This window comes from Balaenoptera acutorostrata, chromosome 1 (assembly GCF_949987535.1).
Source record: "Balaenoptera acutorostrata chromosome 1, mBalAcu1.1, whole genome shotgun sequence".
Classification (NCBI taxonomy): domain Eukaryota; kingdom Metazoa; phylum Chordata; class Mammalia; order Artiodactyla; family Balaenopteridae; genus Balaenoptera; species Balaenoptera acutorostrata.
In genome coordinates, this window is record NC_080064.1 from 37,934,818 (window position 1) to 37,959,150 (window position 24,333).

The 24,333-nt window shown below is 40.2% G+C and overlaps 2 protein-coding genes and 1 pseudogene across 3 annotated transcripts in view; 1 reads left to right on the forward strand and 2 right to left on the reverse strand.

Annotated features, from left to right (window-relative positions):
* Nucleotides 1–24,333, reverse strand: part of TESK2 (testis associated actin remodelling kinase 2) — a 111,504-nt gene that overhangs the window by 34,422 nt on the left and 52,749 nt on the right. For both annotated transcript variants that reach the window (XM_057541849.1, XM_057541844.1), the window contains exon 3: nucleotides 5,272–5,320. In XM_057541849.1, the coding sequence (XP_057397832.1) occupies nucleotides 5,272–5,320 (49 nt within the window). The remainder of the gene's footprint in view (nucleotides 1–5,271; nucleotides 5,321–24,333) is intronic.
* Nucleotides 988–2,276, reverse strand: LOC103015401 (phosphate carrier protein, mitochondrial-like). Its single transcript, XM_057541871.1, is given in 2 exon segments — nucleotides 988–1,505; nucleotides 1,508–2,276. Coding segments are annotated over 2 exon segments (1,083 nt in total). The 5' UTR covers nucleotides 2,262–2,276; the 3' UTR covers nucleotides 988–1,176.
* On the forward strand, nucleotides 19,924–20,775 carry LOC103015674 (BCL2/adenovirus E1B 19 kDa protein-interacting protein 3-like; annotated as a pseudogene).

The window sequence follows — 24,333 nt, forward strand, 5'->3', positions numbered from 1 at the left end:
CAAAATATACAAAGTTAGTCAGAATCGAATTCTACAAATACTACACATGCTACACATACAAGAACCTGTGCTCAACACTATGGGGAATACATACGTGAATTAAGGACATCATGTTGTAATGGAAACAGTACAGGCTATGAAGTCAGATGAACCTGGATCTAAATCCTACTTTGGGGAAATCATTTAATTTCTCTAAGCCTTAGTTTTTTCATCTATAAAACAGAGGAAATAGGACTGTAGAATTGTAAGAATTATAGCTAATATATAAAACACCGAGCATAGCACTTAGCCCATAGTGGGTGTTTAGTAACTGGTAGTTATGATTTTTAAAATGAGAGCAAGTATTTACCCTCAAGTAGGGTAGAAAAGACAAATAATTATGATGTGCTGACTGGGATATTTATAGGGTATGGGAAATTGCAAACAAAGGTTCCAATTCTTCACCCCTTACTGAATCAATGTCCTTTGACATGTAACTTTGCAGTATGCTCCCAGTGTGGACTCGGGCATGTGACTTGCTTTGTCCAATGGGATGTTGGCCAAGCAAACTTGAACATAAGCAGAATCATGAAAAGCACTTGTGCAAATGGGCTGGCATACTCTTACTATTCTGGTTTCATCTTAAAAAGGACATGTCCAGGTTAGCCCACTGGTCCCAGAAGATAATGAGAAACAGCTGGAGCAAAGTGCCCCACAAAGCCCAGCCTAGAGCAGACCACCAGCTGACCTGCAGATGCATGAGTGAGCACAAGTGAGAGCAGCAGAACTGCCCAACTGGGCCCAGCTCAGCTTAGCTGAACCTGCAGAGGTATCAGAAATAAATGTTTATTGTTGCATGGTTTTGTGGCTGGATATTATACAGCAATAGCTAACTGACCATACGGTTATATTTTCTGTCTTTAAAAACCAAAGATTTCCACTTCCTTGATATTTGTGACCAAATGAAAGATAAGGTTAGGTCTTCTGAGTCAAAGACACACTTTTAGATTCTTTTTTTTTTTCATGAACAGTTGGGTTTATTTCAACAGCAAGTTTGAAACTCTTGCTTCTGGCAAGAGTACTACAGTAATTATATTAGGAATAGACAATTTCCTACACTGTCAAATATATAAAAGTTCCTTCTGCATTTTCCTCAACACTGACCAACAAGCAGATTCAGTCCACATTTGCTTTCATCTACTGAGTGTACCCAAGCTTCTTCTTCAGAGATTCTGGCATCTCAGGTGGAGGAGGGCGAGGGAGCCTGAAGTAGACCTTCACGGAGTCATAGATGAACCACTGCAGCGCAGTCAGAGTACCGATCATGATGATACGGGCAAAGAGTCCCTTCCATACACCTCTAAATCCAAGTCTCTGGAGGACCAGAGACGCACTGCTACCCTTCTCTTTATTCAACACAGACACCACAGAATCAGCAGGGTGAGAAACAATGGCACAGAAGACTCCAGCTATGCAACCTGCCACAAATGTGACAACCAGCTACTCTGGCTTTGAACATTCACTTCGGGTTTGGGAACCACAAACTTGTACGATGCTTCAACAGTACGTTCAAAGCAGGCGAACTTCATCATGGTGTATGGTATCTGTCTCATCCAGAGAAGGGCAACCCCCTTGTAGAATGCCTTTAAGCCTTCTTCCTTACACATTTTGGGAGCTGCATCCCTCAAAGTGTTAGCATAGCCTGGTTGGGTTTGAATTCGAAACTTAGCAGCTTCCATAGGAGCCAGAGCAATGTCAGCAAAGAATTCAGCACTGGCAGAGGCAGCCAAATATAGTGATGTGCGCCAGAGATAGGCATTCTCCTCTCCAAGCACATTGCTATACAAAACTTTGAAGACTTCATAAAAGCCAAATTTGCAGAGCCCTTGCACAGAGTAGCCAATGAAAGTCGGAGCCCATCCTTTGGCCAAACCACGAACACCATCTTCTTTGAGTGTAATTGAGAATCCATTAAATATGCCCTTGTACTCTTGTGGGTCCACCTGCATACGGCATTTCACTAAATCCAGAGGAACAACAGCAGTGTGTGTCAGACCACAACTTAAGACCCCACCAAAGCCACACAGTGCGTAAAGCTTCGCAGAGCCATATTCACAACCGTACTCTTCCACAGCGGCGGCTGCCAGCTTGCGGGAGCAGCGGGGTGGGCCCGGGGGCCCGGCGGGGTTGCTGCGGGGGCCCGCAAGACCATCTTGCACCAGCTGCAGGTGGGGCGCGTTGAAGGGGTTCACCCGCGCCAAGTGCGCCACGGACAAGAACATCTTCTCCCTAAGATGGCGAACACACCACCGCTCCCTCTGAAAGGCTGGGGCTCACAGAACTAGATTCTTAATTCAACTTATTAAACTCAAAAGGTTCTACACCTAACCTTTTTTTTTTTTTTAAAGGAACATTTATTTATTTTATTTTATTTTTTTTTGGCTGTGTTGGGTCCTTGTGGCTGCGCAGGCTTTCTCCAGTTGTGGTGAGCGGGGACTACTCTTTGTTGCAGCACGCGGGCTTCTCATTGTGGTGGCTTCTCGTTGCGAAGCATGGGCTCTAGGCGTGCGGGGTTCAGTAGTTGTGGCACACGGGCTTAGCTGCTCCGCGGCATGTGGTATCTCCCCAGACCAGGGATCAAACCCGTGTCCCCTGCATTGGCAGGCGGATTCTTAACCACTGCGGCACCAGGGAAGTCCCTCTACCTGATATCAACTTCTTTCTCTTTAACAAATACTCATTTGCTTAAAAACTTAGAAGTCTATCCTTACTAAAGGTAGTTTAAAAAAACACACCTAAATGTCTTACTGTTCCAAGTTCAATTAATGTCTACAATTACAATGAAGACTTGTGGAAATGGTTGAAGCCCAGAAAAGTCTATATCACCATTGTATATGAGAAATATTCTTCTTAATAATATCAATACTTTATAGGCATTAATAAGACCTATGCTTGTCTACTGTAATTATTGGCAAACTATTTTAAGAGAAATAAGGAATGGTGCTCACATTACTGTGGAGGGCAGGCATTCTGCCAACCAAGAAATATTTACTAAATATCATCCAAGTTCCAAGCAGTATGCTTGATGTTATTAATAATTTATTTTTATGATACTTAGTGAAACCAATAGCTGTGCTGTCAAGTCAAATTATAAGGCAATTAAACCTAGGAGTCTCCAGAAATCTATGGCATGATGGCCTTTGCTGATCCCCTTCTGAAAACAAGCAAGAACATTTGGATATTTGGGCTTCACGGCCTTCAGCCTATTAACATCATAATAAAGATTATTAATATCATAAACTATATCAATATCTCATTAATGATACTGGAAATATACTCACAAAGCACTTACTATATGTTGTATATGGCTATAAACAAGCTAATAAGCAACAGAAAATATTATTTAAGTGCAACATGGCCAAAAGAATGTTGCATTATGATCATACATTTCTGCCATTTCTACTACACCCACTTTTAAACTTGAGACATGATCAAAGATTTCAAAGCATGTTCTTCTTTGTCAGTAAAACCGACGCACAAGCCCTTCCAATGAACTCACATTTCAGAAAACAGTGATATAAACAGAGAGTGCAACAAATACTTTTACAAGTGTTTATTAGTTTATTAGTGCCAGAGCTTTGGTGGATAGAAGGCTTGAGAGGAGAGAGTTTTGTCTTTGAGGAATTTATAGACTTACTTCTGAGAAAAGAAATACACAGAAAATGTTTCTTGATCCAGGATGCTGGTTATGGGTGTGTTCATTTGTGAAAACCTAGTGAGATGCACACTTTTCATGTGTGCTTTTCTGTTATGTTATACTTTGTAAAATTTTTTAAAAATTTAATGACATTAACAGCAGTACAGAACTAAGTACCAAATGAAAAATACAATTCAAGGAGCTCAGGAGGGACTAGTCATCGTTAATAAAAGCTGTAATAGTTAAAATGTATTAAGCAATCACTACATGCCAGGTACTGTGTTAAATAAGCGTTTTACATTTCATCCTCACGATATCACTGTGAGGTCATGATCTAACCAACAGTTATTTGCCACAGTTACATAATTACTCCTTCCTCCTTGAAACCCCTTCCTTTCCATTCCAGGCCAACACACTCCTGGGTTTTCTTCCTATCTCCCTAGCTACTCTTCGATCTGCCTTTTACCCCAGACTTTTAAAATTCAAATACTTTAGGGCCCAGCTATAGTCCTCTTCCCTATCTAGATTCCCTGGGATAGGTACTACTATCATTATTCCCGTTTTACAAGTGAAAACATTGCAGCACAGGGAGATTCAAACCTAGGCAATCAATACTACAAAGCCCATGCTCTTCACTACCTCACTAACCCACTTTCTTTGGTCTTCCATACAAGAGGCAGGACATAGCTACACACATTTCACATTCCGGTATCCTCAGTAATTGAGAAAAAAGACATAGGGTAAGGCACACGGCACCCTCCTTGATAAGATATTAATGATTAATACCAGGTACCAAGCCAGCAGGAAACCAATGCTCTTGCAAATTCTGTTAAACAATTTTCCTTCCTAAATTTCTTCACTTTGTATTTTGGTACTTCTCAAGGAGAAATGTGAAAACATTCCAGAACATAGATTCTCAAATCTAGATGCTCATTAGCATAATCTGAAGAGCTTTCAAGAATACATATGGGCCCTCTGAAGACCTACTAAACCTAGAGTATTCCAGGAATCTGTGTTTCTAAGAAGCACTCAAGCAAATTCTGAAGTTGGTAACCCAGTACCTGAATTTGGGAAGCCTTTGTTCCAGAGAGAATTCTCTGGTCCTCAGAGGCTGAGTAATGACTACCACATATTTACCTGCCTATAAGAGGCTGAAAATGAAATGAGAATAAAGATGTAAATTCTCCAAGGAGTAGTTTCCTTCAATCAGGAAACTAGAGCAGCAACAGTGGAATTTTAGATCAGGACACCACAAATTTCTGGGTAGCCTGGGAATTTGTTGCCATGATAGAGTTTGCAGCCAGGTGATGCCATCCTTTAGTTTAGGAGGGGGTCATCTGGGCAGCAAGAACCAATATAATATTTGAGCACTCATTTCCCGAGAACTCACCACGTGTTATTAGGGAATCCATGAGTATTAAGAGATATGGCCATTGTCCCCAGGCTACAGAAGAAAACATTGTTAACATGCCATTTTTGCATAACCATAAATGCACACATATTTTGCGTACATATGCAAGTAACAATTACAGTGGAACCATACATGCTGAAACTAAGGCAAAGAAGTCACTTCAACACGCTCATTGAAGTCTTACCTCTGTGAGTGCATGCAATTGTCCTTGATGTACACACACACCCATGAACCTACAAAACGAAACAGATTTTTTTTTAAACAAATGAAAAGGACATGAACATAACTAGTGTAGTTGCACATGCGAGACAATCCAATACCTGTGAAGTCTACTGGGTTCCTGTATAACAGCGGTCCCCAACCTTTTTGCCACCAGGAACGGGTTTCGTGGAAGACAATTTTCCTGGGAAGGGGGTGAGGTGGGGTGGGGAGGGGGGGAATGGTTCAGGTGGTAATGTGAGCAATGGGGAGTATTGGGCCGTGGCAGATGAAGCTTGGATCGCTCGCCTGCCGTTCACCTCCTGCTGTGCAGTTCCTAACAGGCCGTAGACCGGTGCTGGTCCTCGGCTCATGGGTTGGGGACCCCTGTTGTATAACAAACCTTGATAGCACTCCTGTAACTTTCTAAGTTTATCATGAAACATCTGGTTGCGGCAAGACCTAGTGGTAAAAAGCAATGGTAGAAGAGGGAGGGGAGCAAGCCTTTAAAAACAGCATGGTATAATGGAACAAGCACCAAACTGGAAGCAAAGAAACCTGGTGCTGGTTTAGCTCTGCCATTATCTGACTACGTGCTCACACACACAGAAAGGTCACTAACCCTATGGGGCTCAGTTTCCTCACCTAGAAAGTAAGTAGGTTGAACTACCCAATCTGATGGTCTGTAATTTACAAACAACAAACTGGGGTTGGGAGCACCCGCATTGGCTGGATGACAAAGGGCTAACTTCCTTGACATAAAAAGAACTCTTCTAAATATGTAATTTTAAAAAGAACCCAGTAGAAAAATAAGCAAAAGGTACGTGTATAACTCACACGAAAATAATAAAGGGCTAATAATATCAAAATGTACTTTAATTCTCTCATAATTAGAGAGATGTACACTAAAACAGGAGATACTACCTTTTAAATCTATCAATGAACAAAGGTTAAGAATGATAATGCTTGGCGAATTCCCTGGTGGTCCAGTGGTTAGGTTGAGTCCCTGGTCAGGGAACTAGGACCCCGTAAGCCGCGCGGCACAGCCAAAAAGAAAAAAAAGAATGCTAATGCTCAGTGTTGTCCAGAAGGTAAGGAAACTGGGATAGAAAACACTGTTGAGCTCTTGGCACAACTTTTTCAAAGGGTAATTAATTGATCACATCTAGCAAAAACTTTAATTGCTCCAACAATTCCACCTCTAGAATTTATCTTACAAGTATACTCAATTTGGATGAGCAAAAATTCACATAAAAGGACATCTACCTCACCGGTGTATGTGAATCTAAATACCCACCAATAAAAACTTGTTAAATATTTATGGTATAGGGCTTCTCTGGTGGCGCAGTGTTTAAGAATCCCCCTGCCAATTCAGGGGACACGGGTTTGAGCCCTGGTCCAGAAAGATCCCACATGCCGCGGAGCAACTAAGCCCATGTGCCACAACTACTGAGACTGTGCTCTAGAGCCCGTGGGCCACAACTTCTGAGCCCATGCACCACAACTACTAAAGCCCACACGCCTAGAGCCCGTGCTCCACAGCAAGAGAAGCCACAGCAATGAGAAGCCCGTGCACCGCAACAAAGAGTAGCCCCTGCTCGCCCCAACTAGAGAAAGCCCACGCGCAGCAATGAAGACCCAACACAGCCAAAAATAAATACATATTTTTTTAAATTTATGGTTTTATTCATAGATTGGAATACTATATAGCATTAAAAAGAATGAAGTAAACTTTATGCACTGACATGAGAACATACCCAAAATATACCATTAAATGAAAACATCGAGCTTTAAGATCCCATTTGTGCAAAAAAAATTTTGTATATTAATAGAAAATGTCTAGAAGCATTAATAAAAAATGGTACTGAGGGAGAAAAGGGTGATTTTTATTTTTTAGTGCACATACTTATGTCATATTTGAAGTTTTTTCAACCAACAGGCTACATTTATATATAAAAATAATTTTTAAATAAAAATCATAAATCAATTATTATGACTGATGATGATTATAAAGTAGGAGAAAATAAATGACATAAAGTCAGTGACACTTGGGGCTTGGGCTGTCAAGAAGGAAGTCTCATTAACAATACCCACAGGTCCCAAGTAAGCTCTAGTTTAGAAGGGCAAAGGAAAGGGAGGAGACTGACTAAAGTAAGAGTGAAGGCACAGCAGTAACTGTGCTGGAAAGGACCATAAAGTTCCAGGAAGGCAGAGTCCAGGTCATATTCTTCCCTGTGCTCAAGGACCTAACAGTGCCTAGGAAATAGTTTGCTCACTCAGTAAATAATTGTTGAGTGAAAAGAAAGTGAGGGAGAATGCCTGGTCGCTGTAACATCACAGCAGAGTTTTAAAGACGTGCTGCTCCAACCAAAATTACTAACGTGGAAATTTCAGAGTTTCTCCAAGAGGTGGTTTCTGGACCACTGGTTTTCTCTAAATGCATCCAGAGACACGGTGGGGACTTGAGAAAGGAAAGAACCCAAGGAAATATCTAGGTAGTATGGAAAATAGGATGCAGGTTCCAATGACTAGCTGAAACTTACCTCTGGCTTGGGAATAAATAGGAAGCGAAATAACAGAGTAGTTAAAAGAGCTTTAAAGTTAGATGGTGTGGGTTCAAATCCCACCTCCACTCTTTACTAGGCAAGCATTAGTTTCCCTCTCTGTAAAATAGGATAATAGTGTCCACAACGTAAGGTTGTTGGAAAGACTGAATGAAATAATGAATGTAAAGTTCATAGCACAGTGACTGGTACATAGTAAGAGTTAAAAAAATGTAAGCCATTTCCATAATTATAACTTAGAAGTGGACCAGGTAAGAATCCAATTTGGTCACAGGTGGCTGGGCAGAAGCTGGTTTCTACGTATGCCTACTCTCCCCTCCATTCCCCATCCTTTGTCCCTACCTCCATCCCCTGCTTTGTAAAAGTGGGACATTTAACTTTATTCATCTGTCAGTTTCTTTACTATGAAACTCACTACCTAATACAGAAGAGAATGAGGGGAGGAATGTGGGACAGGTAAAAGTCTAAAGAATAATGAACGTAAGTAACACAGAGTGCTGGAAGACTGAATCTGGACTCCTGAATGTTTCTGGCCAGCACAGTATAGCGTCTATAAGCTATGCAGATAGAGCATCTGAGAGTTTCAGTTAACATCAGAAACTAGTTGGGTAAAAGACAGGAAGCTGTACTAGAGCAAAGGAAATCCAGGCAAGATACATGAGAAAACAATCAATCTAGGGGAGATGCAGTTGTAGAGGTATCTTCTTTTTTCTTATTAAAGACATTTTATTTTATTTTATTTTATTGGTAATAACATTTTTATTGAAGTACAGTTGATTTACAATGTTGTATTACTTTCAGGTGTACAGTAAAGTGATTCATATATATATATGCTTTTTCAGATTTGTTTCCCTTATAGTTTATTACAAAATACTAAGTATAGTTCCCTGCGCCATATAGTAGGTCCTTCTTGGTTTTCTATTTTATATTTAGTAGTGTGTATATATTAATCTCAAACTCCTAATTTATACTTCCCCCACACCCTTCTCTTTTGGTATCATAAGATTATTTTCTACGTCTGTGGGTCTATTTCTATTTTTGTATATAAGTTCATTTGTATCATTTTTTTTCACATTCCACATATAAGCGATATCATATGACATTTGTCTTTCTCTGTCTTCATTTAGTATGATAATCTCTAGGTCCATCCATGTTGCTGCAAATGGCATTATTTCATTCTTTTTTACGGCTGAGTAATATTCCATTGTGTATATATACCACATCTTCTTTATTGTAGAGGTATCTTAAAAATAGGTCACTGTTCTCTAAGTGTTCGTACAACTCCCCAATCACTGAAATTACGAGAGTCAGTATTCCATTCATTTATTCAACAACTATTTATTGAATGGCCACTAATTGTAAGGCATTAGGGACAGGACAGTGAATAAAACAAAGTCCCTTCTCTCACAGAATTTTCATTCTAGGGGTAATTCTGTTGGAAAGCAATTGTAATAAAAGGTTAAGTGGGTGTTTTGCAGAATGTGGTTAAATTGTATGCATAAATAGCGTTTCTAGGGACTTCCTTGGTGGCATAGTGGTTAAGAATCTGCTTGCCAAGATGGGAATAAAGACACAGACCTACTAAAGAATGGACTTGAGGATATGGGGAGGGGGAGGGGTGAGATGTGACAGGGTGAGAGAGTGTCATGGACATATATACACTACCAAATGTGAAATAGATAGCTAGTGGGAAGCAGCCGCATAGCACAGGGAGATCAGCTTGGTGCTTTGTGACCACCTAGAGGGGTGGGATAGGGAGGGTGGGAGGGAGGGAGATGCAAGAGGGAAGAGATATGGGAACATATGTATATGTATAACTGATTCACTTTGTTTTAAAGCAGAAACTAACACACCATTGTAAAGCAATTATACTTCAATAAAGATGTTAAAAAAAAAAAAAAGAAAAAAAAGAATCTGCTTGCCAATGCAGGGGTGACGGGTTCGATCCCTGGTCCAGGAAGGTCCCACATGCTGCGGAGCAACTAAGTCCACGCGCCACAACTACTGAGCCTGCGCTCTAGAGCCCATGTGCTGCAACTACTGAGCCCACACACCGCAACTACTAAAGCCTGCGCACTCCAGGGCCCGCATGCCACAACTACTGAGCCCGTGTGCTGCAACCACTGAAGCCTGCACGCCTAGAACCCATGCTCCACAACAAGAGAAGCCACCACAATGAGAAGCCTGTGCACTGCAACAAAAAGTAGCCCCCGCTCGCCGCAACTAGAGAAAGCCCGCGTGCAGCAACGAAGATCCAATGCAGCCAAAAATAAATAAAAATTTTTAAAAAATAGCTGTTTCTAGTGAACCTCTTACAGAAATGATGCTTCTCTGAGATTAAATGGTATTCCTACCTAAGGATAATTCTATTCTCATTACTCCTCCATAGCAAAAAGAGGTAAAGTAAAATACAATAAGCTATGTTTATTCCTTCACTACAGCTTTCTAAACTATAATGGGCACTAACAGGGGTTAATAACTATGGCCTACTACTCGTTTTCATAAAGTTTTATTGGAACAGACATGGTATTTTCTATGGCTGCTTTTGTGCTACAACAGCAGAGTTGAATAGTTGTGACAGAGACTGTATGGCTTGCAAAGACTAAAACATTTACTATCTAGTCCTTTACAGAAAGAGTTTGCTCACCTTTACACTAGAGCATAGAAATCTATCCATATCCACCTAGGGGAACTTAAACAAGTTACTTAACCTTTATAAATCTCCATTTCCTTATCTGAAAAAAATGGACCTGAAAATAACACTACCTTAAAGGATTGTTAGGAGGATTAAATGGATATTTCAGGGACAATGTTTAGCAATGTCTAGCCTATGATCAAATAAAGGTTAATTGTTTTTTATTTTGTTATTATTAATAATTCTAAATTATGCCATCCCTTACATGGCTATTAGCGTTACCTTTTCAAAACACGAAATATGTCATTTCCTTCTTTATAAACCTTCAATGGTTCCCTTCTGCCTATAGAATAATGTCAAAATTCCTTACCACAGCACTTGAAACTTTCCATGATTTGCTCCAACTTATCTTTGGAAGCTCACACTTTCCCATGAGCCTTATTCTTCACCCATCTCTCCCTTTCCTCTGGTTCTATCCTACAAATATATTTAAATTTACCCATCTTAAAAAATGCTTCCCTTGTCCCTCTCCCTAAAATATGATCCTAATACACTCTTTGCACTTGTGACCAAACTTTAAGGTTACATACACTATACACTATCTACATATCTTTAACCTTCCTTCGTTTCTAAATTCATTATAACCTGCCTTCTGCCCACATTACTCTTTTGTAACTTTCCTTACTGTGGAAGATTCAGAGTTTTATTTATCTCTGTATTTCTAGCACCTAGTATAGTACCTTGCACACAGTAAGGAAGCTCTCAGTAAAGATTTGTTGAAAGGCATGAATGATTTTTATGACCTGGAAACTTAAGTTAAAGCTCCTCCCTGAGCTGGAAGACTTCATTTACTTACTGAAAATTATCCTTCTAGGATCAGCTAAAATTTCATCTTCTCTACAACGATCTCCAGGATGCCCTCAGTAAACATTAGTACTCTTTCTCTCTCTTCCTGCCCCCCAGTACTGCTAACATCCTTCTTTGAAAGACTGCTCATTAGCATAAGTGAAGTAGTCCAGGGTGTGGAGTCAGACTACTTGGATTTGAATCCTGGCTCTGCCACTTACTGATGACCTCTCTGTGTTTCAGGGTTTTCCACATGCAAAATGGGAATGTTAATATTACCTAACCTATATGGTTATTGTGAAGATAAAATGAGACAACTTGAGCTCCTGGAACATAGTAAGCACTAGAGAATGTTAGCTATTCTTCTCTTAACCTTTCTGACTTTTTCTCCAGACTGGAATATAAGAAAGGTTTTTAAGAGTACAGATCTCATCTAACTTATTTCTATATACAGTGCCTGACATACAATGCTTTGCACGTAAGATGCTAAACAAGCATTTCTTGAATGAAAAAGCAGTAATCACCAAATTAGCTTCACAATGTAAACTCGTTTTATAAGAAAGAACATTCAGAGGCAGGTACAAGGCTGGAAAGCCAAGAGGTGTTTACTTTATTTAATCAAATATTTATATAGAAGCTAGGCAATAGGATTCTACTAGCAAAACAATGGCTACATTCTAAAGTTATGGATCTCCTAGAAGCTGAAAGTATTTGGTTTGGGTGTGATACACCCTTGCTTCCCTTCCCCCCCAGATCCACCGTCACTATGACCACATCATCCACAGAGATGTCACAGACAACACATTCAGGCAGGCACTGGCTTCATGTGACAGTCTTCCCCACTTCCTACTCACATCGCCACATCACAGTGGTGTCGCACAATTCTACCGTTATGTGAAACTTTTCTGCCAGACCTCCTCAACCTCACTTCTTTTCCAGCACCACACTTCCTACTCACACTTCCTACTCTCATCACCACATCACAGTGGTGTCGCACAATTCTACCTCTATGTGAAACTTTTCTGCCAGGCCTCCTCACCCTCACTTCCTCTCCACCACCACCATGTCGAAAATGGTGTTACAGAGCTGGCAAGCTGAGACAGGCATTAGCTTTATATTGGAAGAAGAGCTTGAGCAGAGTTAATCATTCCAGTTGCTATAAACAGAATATACTTTAAAAGGGAAATATTACTCATCCTTAACAGGGAAGTGATTTATGCCTAGAAAAGCATTTAATATCAACAATAAGTTTTTACTGAAATTTTTATTGCTTCTTTAATCAAAATCTAAACTGTGGCTGAAGCTTAAAATCACTTTTGGTAAGAGACAGGATCTAAAAAAAGTTACATTCTGATTGATTCTTATTCTCCACTACCACCACCCAAAATCATGCAAGATAAAATTACTTAGCTGGGGAAGGGAGCACTTTCTTAATGGATATGCTTGAGAGTGAGTGATTGATTACTCAACTTTGTTATTTTTAATTTCATATTACACACACATTCACGTTGCTTTTGATTTTTTAGACCAGTGCTTCCTAAATTTTAATGTGGAAACAGATCACCTAGAAATCATGTAAACTGCAGACTTAGATTCTATAGGTCAGGGGGGACTTGAAATTCTGAATTTCTAAAAGCTCCCAGGTGATGCTAATGCTGCTTGGTCTATGGACTTACATGTTGAGTGGCAAGGCTCAGTGCAGACCAAGGATAGCTAGCTGATCACTACTCTAAAGTTAGTAAGACTACAACAGGAAACTCCCAACTCTGATACTACTGGTAAACTAGACTTTGACCAGAGACTTTGGCTCCCTCTAAGTAGAAGTATTTTTGACCGAGCATGCTTCTGAATTACCAAGGCACTCCATCAACACCACACTGCTACAGCATCATCATTTTCTACCTTTAACTGTTTTATAATATGCCTTATATCTCCCCTACTACACTATAAGCTTCTTTTTTTTTTTTTTTAATAAATTTATTTATTTATTTATTATTTTTAGCTGTGTTGGGTCTTCGTTTCTGCGCGAGGGCTTTCTCTAGTTGCGGCGAGCGGGGGCCACTCTTCATTGCGCTGCGCGGGCCTCTCACTATCGCGGCCTCTCTTGTTGTGGAGCACAGGCTCCAGACGCGCAGGCTCAGTAGTTGTGGCTCACGGGCCCAGTTGCTCCGCGGCATGTGGGATCTTCCCAGACCAGGGCTCGAACCCGTGTCCCCTGCATTGGCAGGCAGACTCTCAACCACTGCGCCACCAGGGACTCCCGACTATAAGCTTCTTAATAGCATTCTCTTGCCTGGCATATGACAGTATATAAACACTTGCTGGATAATTTAAAACACAACTCTGACCACCCAAAAATTACTGAGTGCCACTGTGTGCCAGGCACTGGTAATGATCATAATAATTATGATAACAACTAACTCAAAGCGCGTTTACCATTGTTCTAAGCACTTTATGTTATATTCATTGTTGTAATAAATTTATTTATTTATTTATTTTTGGCTGTGTTGGGTCTTTGTTGCTGCACATGGGCTTTCTCTAGCTGCGGCGAGAGGTGCCTACTCTTTGCCTCGGTGCGCTGTCTTCTCATTGCGGTGGCTTCTCTTGCTGTGGAGCACGGGCTCTAGGTGCACAGACTTCAGTAGTTGTGGCACACAGGCTCAGTAGTTGTGGCACACGGGCTTAGTTGCTCCGTGGCATGTGGGATCTTCCCGGACCAGGGTTCAAACCCGTGTCTCCTGCATTGGCAGGCGTATTCTTAACCACTGTGCCACCAGTTAAGTCCTACGTTGTATTCATTTAATTCTCACGATAACCCAATGAAGTAACATTTTTATTAACCTAATCATATAGATGAAGAAACAGGCTCAGAGAAATTAAGTAACTTGCCCAAAGTCATAACAGCTAATAAGTGGAAGAGCCAGGAGTCAAACCTAAACAGTGGGTTCCAAAGTCTGTGCTCTCTCTCTTTTTTTATTGGCCGCAACACGTGTCATGCGGGATCTTAGTTCCCCAAACGGGGCAAACCCGCACCCTGCAATGGAAGCGCAGAGTTTTAACCACTGGACCACTAGGGAATTCCCAAAGTCTGTGCTCTTTTTTTTTTCCCCAAAGTCTGTGCTCTTAACCACAATGCTATATTACCTCTCCATATAGTTATAAAAAGGATATAGGGGCTTCCCTGGTGGCGCAGTGGTTGAGAATCTGCCTGCCAATGCAGGGGACACGGGTTCGAGCCCTGGTCTGGAAAGATCCCACATGCCGCGGAGTGACTAGGCCCGTGAGCCACAATTGCTGAGCCTGCGCATCTGGAGCCTGTGCTCCGCAACGAGAGGCCGCGATAGTGAGATACCCGCGCACCGCGATGAAGAGTGGCCCCCACTTGCCACAACTAGAGAAAGCCCTCACACAGAAACGAAGACCCAACACAGCCATAAATAAATAAATAAATAAATAAATAAATAAATAAATAAAAAGGATATAAAAATGATTAAGACACAACCCCTCCACTTAAGAAGCTATTGGCTACTCAAAAAATTGTTGTGGCAGCTCACAGCCCCTGATCAAAGTCCAAATTCTTTAGCGTGTTATTCAAGAGTCTGAATGATCTGACCCCAACCTCTCTTACCTTATCTATTACATCGACCTGCATTCTCTACATTTTAGTTATATAACCTGCCTCTCCTAAATATGTCCTGAATTCTCCCACTTCCACTTTCATTTTGTTGCTAGAATGAGTCCACTTTTCTAATCAAAATTAATCTTTCTCTTCCCTATACACTCATATCACTCCATTTAAACTTCTATTGTAACACTTATCAGGCCTGCCTTCTACATGTTTTAGCTATGTCCACCTCTTCCACTCAATCAGAGGATTCTTGAAGGCAGGGATGTTATGTATGGAAGGGAATGGCTACTTGTTCACTTCCTTTTTCCTCCTGAAGTAGACGACATTTCCTAGTTGGTTAAGACCATAACACTGAGTTCTGGCCAGCGGTATGGGGGCAGAAGGGATGATTTCCAGGCCTGTCCCATTAAAAACCTCAACACTGTCCTCCATACTTTCTTCCTTCATCTGCCAGCAGATGCAGAAGACCCAGTAGTGAAAACTGAGGCCCTGTCCTAGGTTAAAAAGAGCTCCCCTTCAACCTCCACGCAACATGCACTGGACTGGAACATGAGTAAGAAACAAGCTTTTGTGTCTCTATATATACTTTAAACACTGCCTTGTTCATAGTTACTGCTCAGTAAATATTTACTGAATTCAATTAAAAGTTAAAATTCTTATTCCAAGGCAGGACCTTTCAAGGCCCTACTATTAGCCAGCAGTCTCCAAAACTGGGGAATGAGCAAGACTGAAGTATGGAAAGAAAATTAGAATTTTTACTTTTTTTTAATATGAAAAAGAGAAATTAAGTTTTACTAATATTTAATAAGGGTTGATCGTAGCACCTGGGGATGTGCTCAAAAATGTTTTCCTAATGGGATACTATGGTAGACAGAAGATATCCAAAGATGTCCATGTCCTAATCCCTAGAACCTGTGAATATGTTATGTTAGTAGGCAAGTAGAATAAATTAAACTGCAGATGGAATTAAGACTGCTAATCAGCTCACTTTAAATTAGGGTGATCATCCTGGATTAGCAAAGTGGGTGCAATGCAATCACAAGAGGTATTCAAAGGTGGAAGAGGGAGGCAGAAGAGTCAGTATCAGAGGGATACAATGTGAAAAAGACTCAACTGGTCTTGGCTGGCTTTGAAGATGGAAGGGGACTACAAGCCAAGGAATGCAAAACAGACTCTAGAAGCTGAAAAAAGTAAGAAAATAGATTCTCCCCTAGAGCCTCCAGAAAGGAACATAGCCCTCCTTGAATTTAGCCCAGTAAGACCCATCAGACTTCTGACCTACAGAACTGTAAGATAATACTTTTGTGTTGTTTTAAGCCATTAGGTTTGTGGCAATTTGCTACAGCAGCCATAGAAAACTAATAAATACATAATCAAAAAAATTTATGGGTCACTATTCTATGTTATAATGCTCACAGATCTATGATAGACTTTGGGATTTGACTCTTTCTAAACAAGCATAAGGAAAATAATAATGTTATTATGTTCCTTTGTGGCATTTACATCCAGTGGGTCAAATATTTATTGAACTCTCAGTTATGTATAAAGCTCAGAGTTAAACATTAAAGTTTAAATGTTATCCCTTCTCAAAAGTTTATTACCTAAACAGAAGAATGAGGGAGAGGTGTGATTACAGTCTAAAACACATCTATCTATCCTCATTCTGAAAAACAAAACACTGACACTACTATCAGACTTGGACCTCTTCAGTTCTGCATAATAGGACCTAGTAAGAGGTCTGTGGCCATTGTATCAAAGCTGTCAAGAAAATTACTACTTATTGCTCACCTACAATATACCTGGAAACTGTGCTAGGTGTTTTATAGGTACTACCTGAGATGAAATTACCCCCATTTTAACATCTAGGAAAATGAGGTTCAGAGTACTTAAGTGACTTGACAAAGATTAGAGGAGGTACTGGAATCTGGATCTATTAGGCTCCAAAGCCTATGCTTTGTTCTGTGACAATCAGTATGGAAGAAAAAGGCCAGTGGTTCAATAATAATTTCATTTTTGATTCATAAAAAACTATCTATCTGTAAACTAATGAAAATCTTACTGGTTAGCTTTATAAGCCTTTCTACTGCCAACTTTGAGCAATAAAAGCACCATCCATATTGTAAGAGTTCTTCTGACCTGTACTGGTCTTTCCAGAAAAATATCTGACTCCAAAGTTTGGTAAAAAAACAATTAAGAGGCCTGAAATAAACCTATAGTAAAATATTAAAATGTGGGGCTTCCCTGGGGGTGCAGTGGTTGAGAATCCGCCTGCCAATGCAGGGGACACAGGTTCGAGCCCTGGTCCGGGAAGATCCCACGTGTCACGGAGCAACTAAACCCGTGCGCCACAACTACTGAGCCTGCGCTCTAGAGCCCGCGAGCCACAACTACTGAGCCCGTGTGCTACAACTAATGAAGCCCGCGCACCTAGAACCCGTGCTCTGCAACAAGAGAAGCCACCGCAATGAGAAGCCTGCGCACCACAACGAAGAGTAGCCCCTGCTCGCCATAACTAGAGAAAGCCTGTGCGCAGCAACGAAGACCCAACGCAGCCATAAATAAATTAATTAATTAATTAAAGATAATAATAAAAAAATAAAATGAACTGCTTTGTATTTTACTCCCAAATAAAGCAAAGATACCAACGCTCTCTTAGACTAGAAAAAATTACCAATAACCAAAAAGGAGAAGAGAGGGAAATTGCTCAGAACTCAAGTGCCAAAAGAGCTATGAATTTAGATCCATAAAAAAAAGAGTACTATCCTTGGGTAAGGCTTGCTGCAGTTCAAACGTGTTTTAGAGGTATTACATCATGGAAAACTGGTTGTGCGAGGTCATAGATAACGAAAACTCATAAGGAAAACTCAGCTGAACAGACATTAACCACCAGAGCCTCACATCAGGTGACACTAAGCAGAGCTGGTTCAGTCTGGCTTTCTCTTTTCTCTCCATGGTTTTTATAGTCCAATTTTAAGATAGCTAAAGGCAGAATAAACATTCCACAGCCATCACTAGATCATGTCAATAGCACTATATATAATAACAAAAGGACAAATCAAGTTCATGGTCAAATTTTACTTTTTCTTAGTGAAACAATACAAATATCTAAAAAGTTTAAATTAGATCTGCTTGCTTATAAATATTAAACCAGTTTAATAAATATAAAAATATCCTAGATTTCTGAGAGAAAAATATCCTCTATCTTGAATAACAACTGAAAGCAAAATGAGACTAAGAATGAATTCATTCTGTATTTTCTTTATTTCATAGAAAATTTTAAACCACATTGCTCAAAACTGCCATGCAAGCAGCAAAATACCAAGTCTCCTGACAAAGGCAGAACTATTAATACATATATGTGCAGTGACTTTAAATGTTCCCAAAATGCTTTTTTTTTTATATCCAGGAAGTTCAGAAGAGAACTAAAATCCACAAACCCAAGTATATAGATTGTCTCCCCAAGCACTGAAAAAGCTTCTTCCCCCTTCCCAAATTTATCCTTTAGTCTACAATTACTCATAAACTCACACCAAAATAGCAAAATATAAACACAAACTTCAAATTCTGTGAGCATACTTCTGAAACACTCTCCCAATGATTTATTTCTTCCCCAATTCAATCCAGCAAGCATGTATCAAGTAAATACTAAGTGCAAGGTTTGTACTCTCCATATATTAACAGAACACTTAAATTTTTTTTTTACGACCTGTCACATATGTACTAAGCACAGTGCCTGGCAATGAGGATCAAGTGGGGGCCATAGAAATAAACATGATGGTTCCTTCTTTAAGGAGTTCACAAATAATGATAATAGTAGATAACATTTACTGAGCACTTATAATGTGTCAGACACTGTTCTAAATACTTTATAGGAATTACCTCATTTAATCCTTATGAAGACATTATGTAATAGGTACTATTACTCTCTCTGTTTTACAGATAATAAAACTGAAGACAGATTAAGTGGCTTCCCCCAGGTCACACAACTAGCAAATGGCAGTCAGGACTGGATCCTTAACTCTTTTTTTTTGCTTAACACGTTATCTGTTTATTGTTGTTTGGATCCTTAACTCTTAAGCTTTATGCTATACAGCCTTATTATATGATGCTTCAGATGATTATAATAATAGCAGCATCAATAATAAAAATAATAGCTAAGATTTAGTGCCTTGCATTGTGATAAGTTCTTTTTTTAAAAAATAAATTTATTTACTTTATTTTTGACTGCGTCGGGTCTTCGTTGCTGCGCGCAGGCTTTCTCTAGTGGTGGTGAGCGGGGGCTACTCTTCCTTGTGGTGAGGTGGCTTCTCTTGTGGAGCACGGGCTGTAGGTGCACGTGCTTCAGTAGTTGTGGTGCGCGGGCCCTAGAGGGCAGGCTCAGTAGTTGTGGCGCATGGGCTTAGTTGCTCTAGCAGCATGTGGGATCTTCCCCGACCAGGGCTTGAACCTGTGTTCTCTGCAATGGCAGGCGGATTCTTAACCACTGCGCCACCAGGGAAGCCCCATGATAAGTTCTTTATGTATGTTATTTCATTTAATCCTCCCAGTGAAACCGAGCAGGACCCTGTGGGGCTCCTTGGCACAGAAGCCTTTCAAACATTTGCTGATCTGGGAAGGGAGAGGATGCAGAGACAAGGGAGGAGTAGTCAAGAAACAAAGTGCAGGGGACTTCCCCAGTGGTCCAGTGGTAAAGAATCATGCAGGGGACGCAGGTTCGATTTCTGGTTGGGAAACTAAATTCCCACATGCCGCGGAGCAACTAAGCCTGCACGCCTCAACTAGAGAGCCCCTGTACCACAACTAAGACCCAATGCAGCCAAAAATAAAAAATAACTAAAAATAAAAATAAAAAAACAAGATATTCGTTAAAAGAAAAGAAACAAAGTGCAGTGTTGCTGCCCGAGAACAAGACGGTCCTGCTGCGACAATGTCGTCTCAGTACAGCAGCCACTGGCCCCAGACAACAACAACTGTGAGGAAGGTGAACAGTCTCTGCCCCAACCAGCCGGCCTCAGCAGTTCCTGGGTGGAGCTCCCCATGAACAGCAGCAACGCCAATGACAATGGCAATGGGAAAAATGGGGGGCTAGAACATGTACCCTCCTCATCCTCTATCCACAATGGAGATATGGAAGATTCTTTTGGATGCACAACATGAATCTGGACAGAGTAGTTCAAGAGGCAGTTCTCACTGAGATAGTCCTTCCCCACAAGAAGTTGGGCAGATCATGTTTGATGTGGAAATGCACACCAGCAGGGACCATAGCTCTCAGACAGAAAAAGAAATTGCAGAAGGAGAGAAAGAAGTGGATTCTTTGAAGAAAATCGTAGACTGGGTATCCGATTGGTTCAGTAGACCTGAAAACGTTCCACCTAAGGAGTTCCACTTCAGGCACCCTAAACATTCCATTTCCTTAAGCATGAGGAAAAGTGGAGCCATGAAAAAAGGGGGGATTTTCTCTGCAGAATTTCTTAAGGTGTTCATTCCATCTTTCTTCCTCTCCCATGTTTTGGCTTTGGGGCTAGGCATCTACACTGGAAAACGACTAAGCACACCTTCTGCCAGTACCTACTGAGGGAAAAGAAGAGCCCCTGGGAAAGAGTGTGACTTGTCAAGTGGTGTACTGTCTCAGTAGTTTATTTGAACTTGAGACCATTGTAAGCATGACCCAACCTACACTCTATTTTTACATATCCAAGTTCCAGTAACTCTCAAATCCAGTATTTTATTCAAACTCTGTTGAGGCATTTTACTAACCTCATTCCCTTTTTGGCCCGTAAAACACTTTAGAATTTCCTAACAGAGTTTACTGTTGTTTAGAAATTTGCAAGGGCTTCTTTTCTGCAAATGCCACCAGCAGATTATTTTTAATTTTGTCAACAATGCGGTTGTCTCCTTTTAGTACCATCAGACTTAGACCTGCATCATTCATGGTATAAATTTTACTCTTGCAAGATAACTCCCATCTTTCTCTTAAAATGAGACCAGGTTAGCAAATGATATAAAAGCTTTATTGTTTTGTTTTTCAAGACAAAGGCAAGCTTCTCTAAGCTTGAATTTACAGTTATTAAAAAAGAAAACAAAAACAAACAAACAAAATAAGACACTAGAAAAAAATACCCTGGGCAATAAAACATTATTTTAAACCAAAAAAAAAGAGAGAGAAAAACAAAGTGCAGCCTTGGGGCAGGGCCCTGGTTCCACCTCAAGGGATACACATAACAATATCTTTGAGCTCTTCTACAGAACTAAAACCCCCAACAAAGGGAAGACGTTAGCATTCTTCATTCCAGAGAAGATCACAGTTCAATTAACCTCAAGAAGCTCATCAGGAGACCACCTAGGCCAGATTAAAGGCATGCAGGCCCTGTACACACCCTGATCCTTATCAGCAACCCCGCCCTTGAACCACTGCTATAAAACTCCTCACCAAATCTCCCCAGGTTGGGACACACAGTTTTTCAGGGCACAAGCCCGCTGTGTCCCCCTTTGCCTGGCAAAGCAATAAAGCTATTCCTTTTCACTTCACCCAAAACTCTGTCTCTGAGATTCAATTTGGCACCAGTGCAGGGAGGCCAAGTTTTCGGCATCACCATGAACCTGGTACAGTAGTACTATTATTATTCTCTACTTCACAGATGAGAAAACTGAGATTACAGAGGTTACATAACTTACCTAAGGTCCCCTAACTACTAAGAGACACAACCATCATGAACCTCTCCTCTGAATTCCAGACTTGTTTACCCAACTGTCAACTTGATATCTCCTGATCTCCCATCCCCAAACCTGTCCCCTATTCAGTCTTCCCCAATGTAGTTACTGGCAATTCAATTCTCCCAGTCATTCAAGTCAAAAACCTAAATAAGAGTCATTCTAGATTCCTGCTTCCTTGTGCTAATATCCCACACCCAGTCCATTAGGAAATTCTATTGCCTCTACTTTCAAAAATATCCAGAATCCAATTACTTCTTTCCACCTACACTGCTACCCATAGTCCAAGCTCTCTCTAGATGACTGCAATTGCCTCCAAACTTAATTTTCCTCAGTTATAATTTACAAAGCTTCAAATAGGTATATAATGAAAATAGAACCCAGGGCTGCCCATATCACCACTGAATCCTACTCCCCTGAGTAAGTAACAATTCTTTTACTGTTTCTTCTATTTACCAATACAGCTCTAGCTAACTAACATACTTGTACTGCTATTTCTGACCTTCTACTGACTTTCCAGTGTGGAAGCTGAGGGTTCCAACCCTCTTAAATTACTTCCTTTCCAATATTGGGTAAAAGACAATTTTGGGTAAAATCAATATTTAGGAGAAACAAAAACTCAGCATTTACATCATTATGACTGATTATAATCACTACTAAGCCAAGTAATATATTATGATTACATTTTATTTCTTGCACAATTTTTAATGTTTTGCCTAATTTTTCATGTGCTCAGTTACTATATGCCTACCATTAATTCTTCCCAAAGCCTCCAAGAGAATTGTAAAATTCTTCTGAATATGAATGTTCACCATGTCAAACACATCTGGAAATCCATGAATTCTTTCCTTAAACCCCACTCCTCAATATTTCTCCTGGAGTTCTTGATCCCCCCGCTTCAGTTTGCACTGTTTATTCTCTAGACTGTTGTCCAGCAGTCACCCTGGGTCTTGCTATCACCCTTCTTTCCAGATCTTACACATTCCTTTTTATTTTTACTTAGTTGTTTTGTTTACCCCCTTGTTTTTGATGGGACACATCCTCCAGAAGCTTCAAAAGAAAAGGCTCATGAGAGGCAAAGTCTTCAAAATGTTGCATGTCTGAAAATGTCTTTACTCTCATGCCTGACTGGTAGTTTGACTGGATATAGAATTCTAAGTAGGAAATAATTTTCTCTCAGAAAGCATTGTTCCGTCGGTAGAGCTTCCAGAGCTGGTGTTGAGAAGTCTGATACCATTTTAATTTTCAGTCTTTTATATGGCATCTCGTTCCCCCCCACCCCCACCCATGGAAGTGCTTAGAATCTTATTTTTATTGCCCATATTATAAAATTTCATAATCATATGCTCTGGGGTGGGTCTTTTTTTTCATTCATTGTGCTGGGCACTTGGTAGGACCTTTCACTTTGGAAGTTCATGCTCTTCAGTTGTAGAAAATGTTCTTGTATTAGTCAAAAACAGACTTCCTAGATTGATCCTTTAATTTTCTTATCTTTTCTCTCTTATTTTCCATCTTTGGCTTTTCTCCATTAATGGATGATCTCCTCACCTTTATCTCCTTGGCCTTCTAGTCAAATGGTTTAAATAAAACCATAATTAAATAATCATATAGAACCATATATAAATAAATAATTATATTTTAAAATTTCCAAGAATCTTTGAGAATCTTTGTGGTTCTCTAATTATTACTATTTTATAGTATACCATTCTTGTTTCATAGATGCAGCTCCTTCTCTAACCTCTCCTGGAAGGATATATATTTCGAAGATAGTAATTAGAAGGTTTTTTGGTAGTTACAGTTTAAAGTTTTCTTCTTTTACTTGGGGCTCTTCAATTTCTCCAAATCCACCGATTTCCTGGCAGGTGGTGGGGGTGTGGGTGGGAGGCAGATGATTCCTACCTGCTTAAGAGCCATGTGATAGAAGAGGACTAGAAGTCTCAAGAGCCTCACCATTCAGTATGCAGACAATCCCTTCATCTCCCTCTTCTCAGTATAACATTCCTTCCCCATCTGCTGTCATTTTAGATGCTTACCTAGTATGAAGGTAGGTAAGCATTCTAACATTCTGGTTCAATTTTTTCCCCAAAATAAAAATTCATTTCTTGTCGGGGTGGGTGAGACTTAACTGATTAGTTGCAAAGAATGGGGATGGTGACTTTTAGGCCCAGTTATCCCTGAAAAGACTTTCAATAGTCCTCCTATTTTCAGCCCAAGCCTGACATCCACCTTCAGATCCAGAGGTGAACTGTAAGTTTTGTAGGTTTCTGTGATGCAAACTGGCTTGCTTCTATGTAGTACCTGCTTCTATAGATACTATTTTATAGGCACTGGAAATATTGGGTTGGCTAAAAAGTTCATTCGGGTTTTCCATAAGATGTTACGGAAAAACCCGAACGAACTTTTTAGCTAACCCAATACAGTGGTGAACATTATAAAGTTCTACCCTCAGGGAGCTCACCCTACCCTGGAGGCTATAAACAATAAGTAAACAAATGAATAAATAAGATATTTTCAAAGATGATAAGAACTATAAAGACAAAGCAGAATGAGGGGATAAATAGTGATATTGGATGGCTATTTTAGACAGGCTAGTCAACAGAAGTCTCTATGAGGAGGGGATATCTCAGAAGAAGCATGCCAAATGATTCTGGGATAAAGACGTTA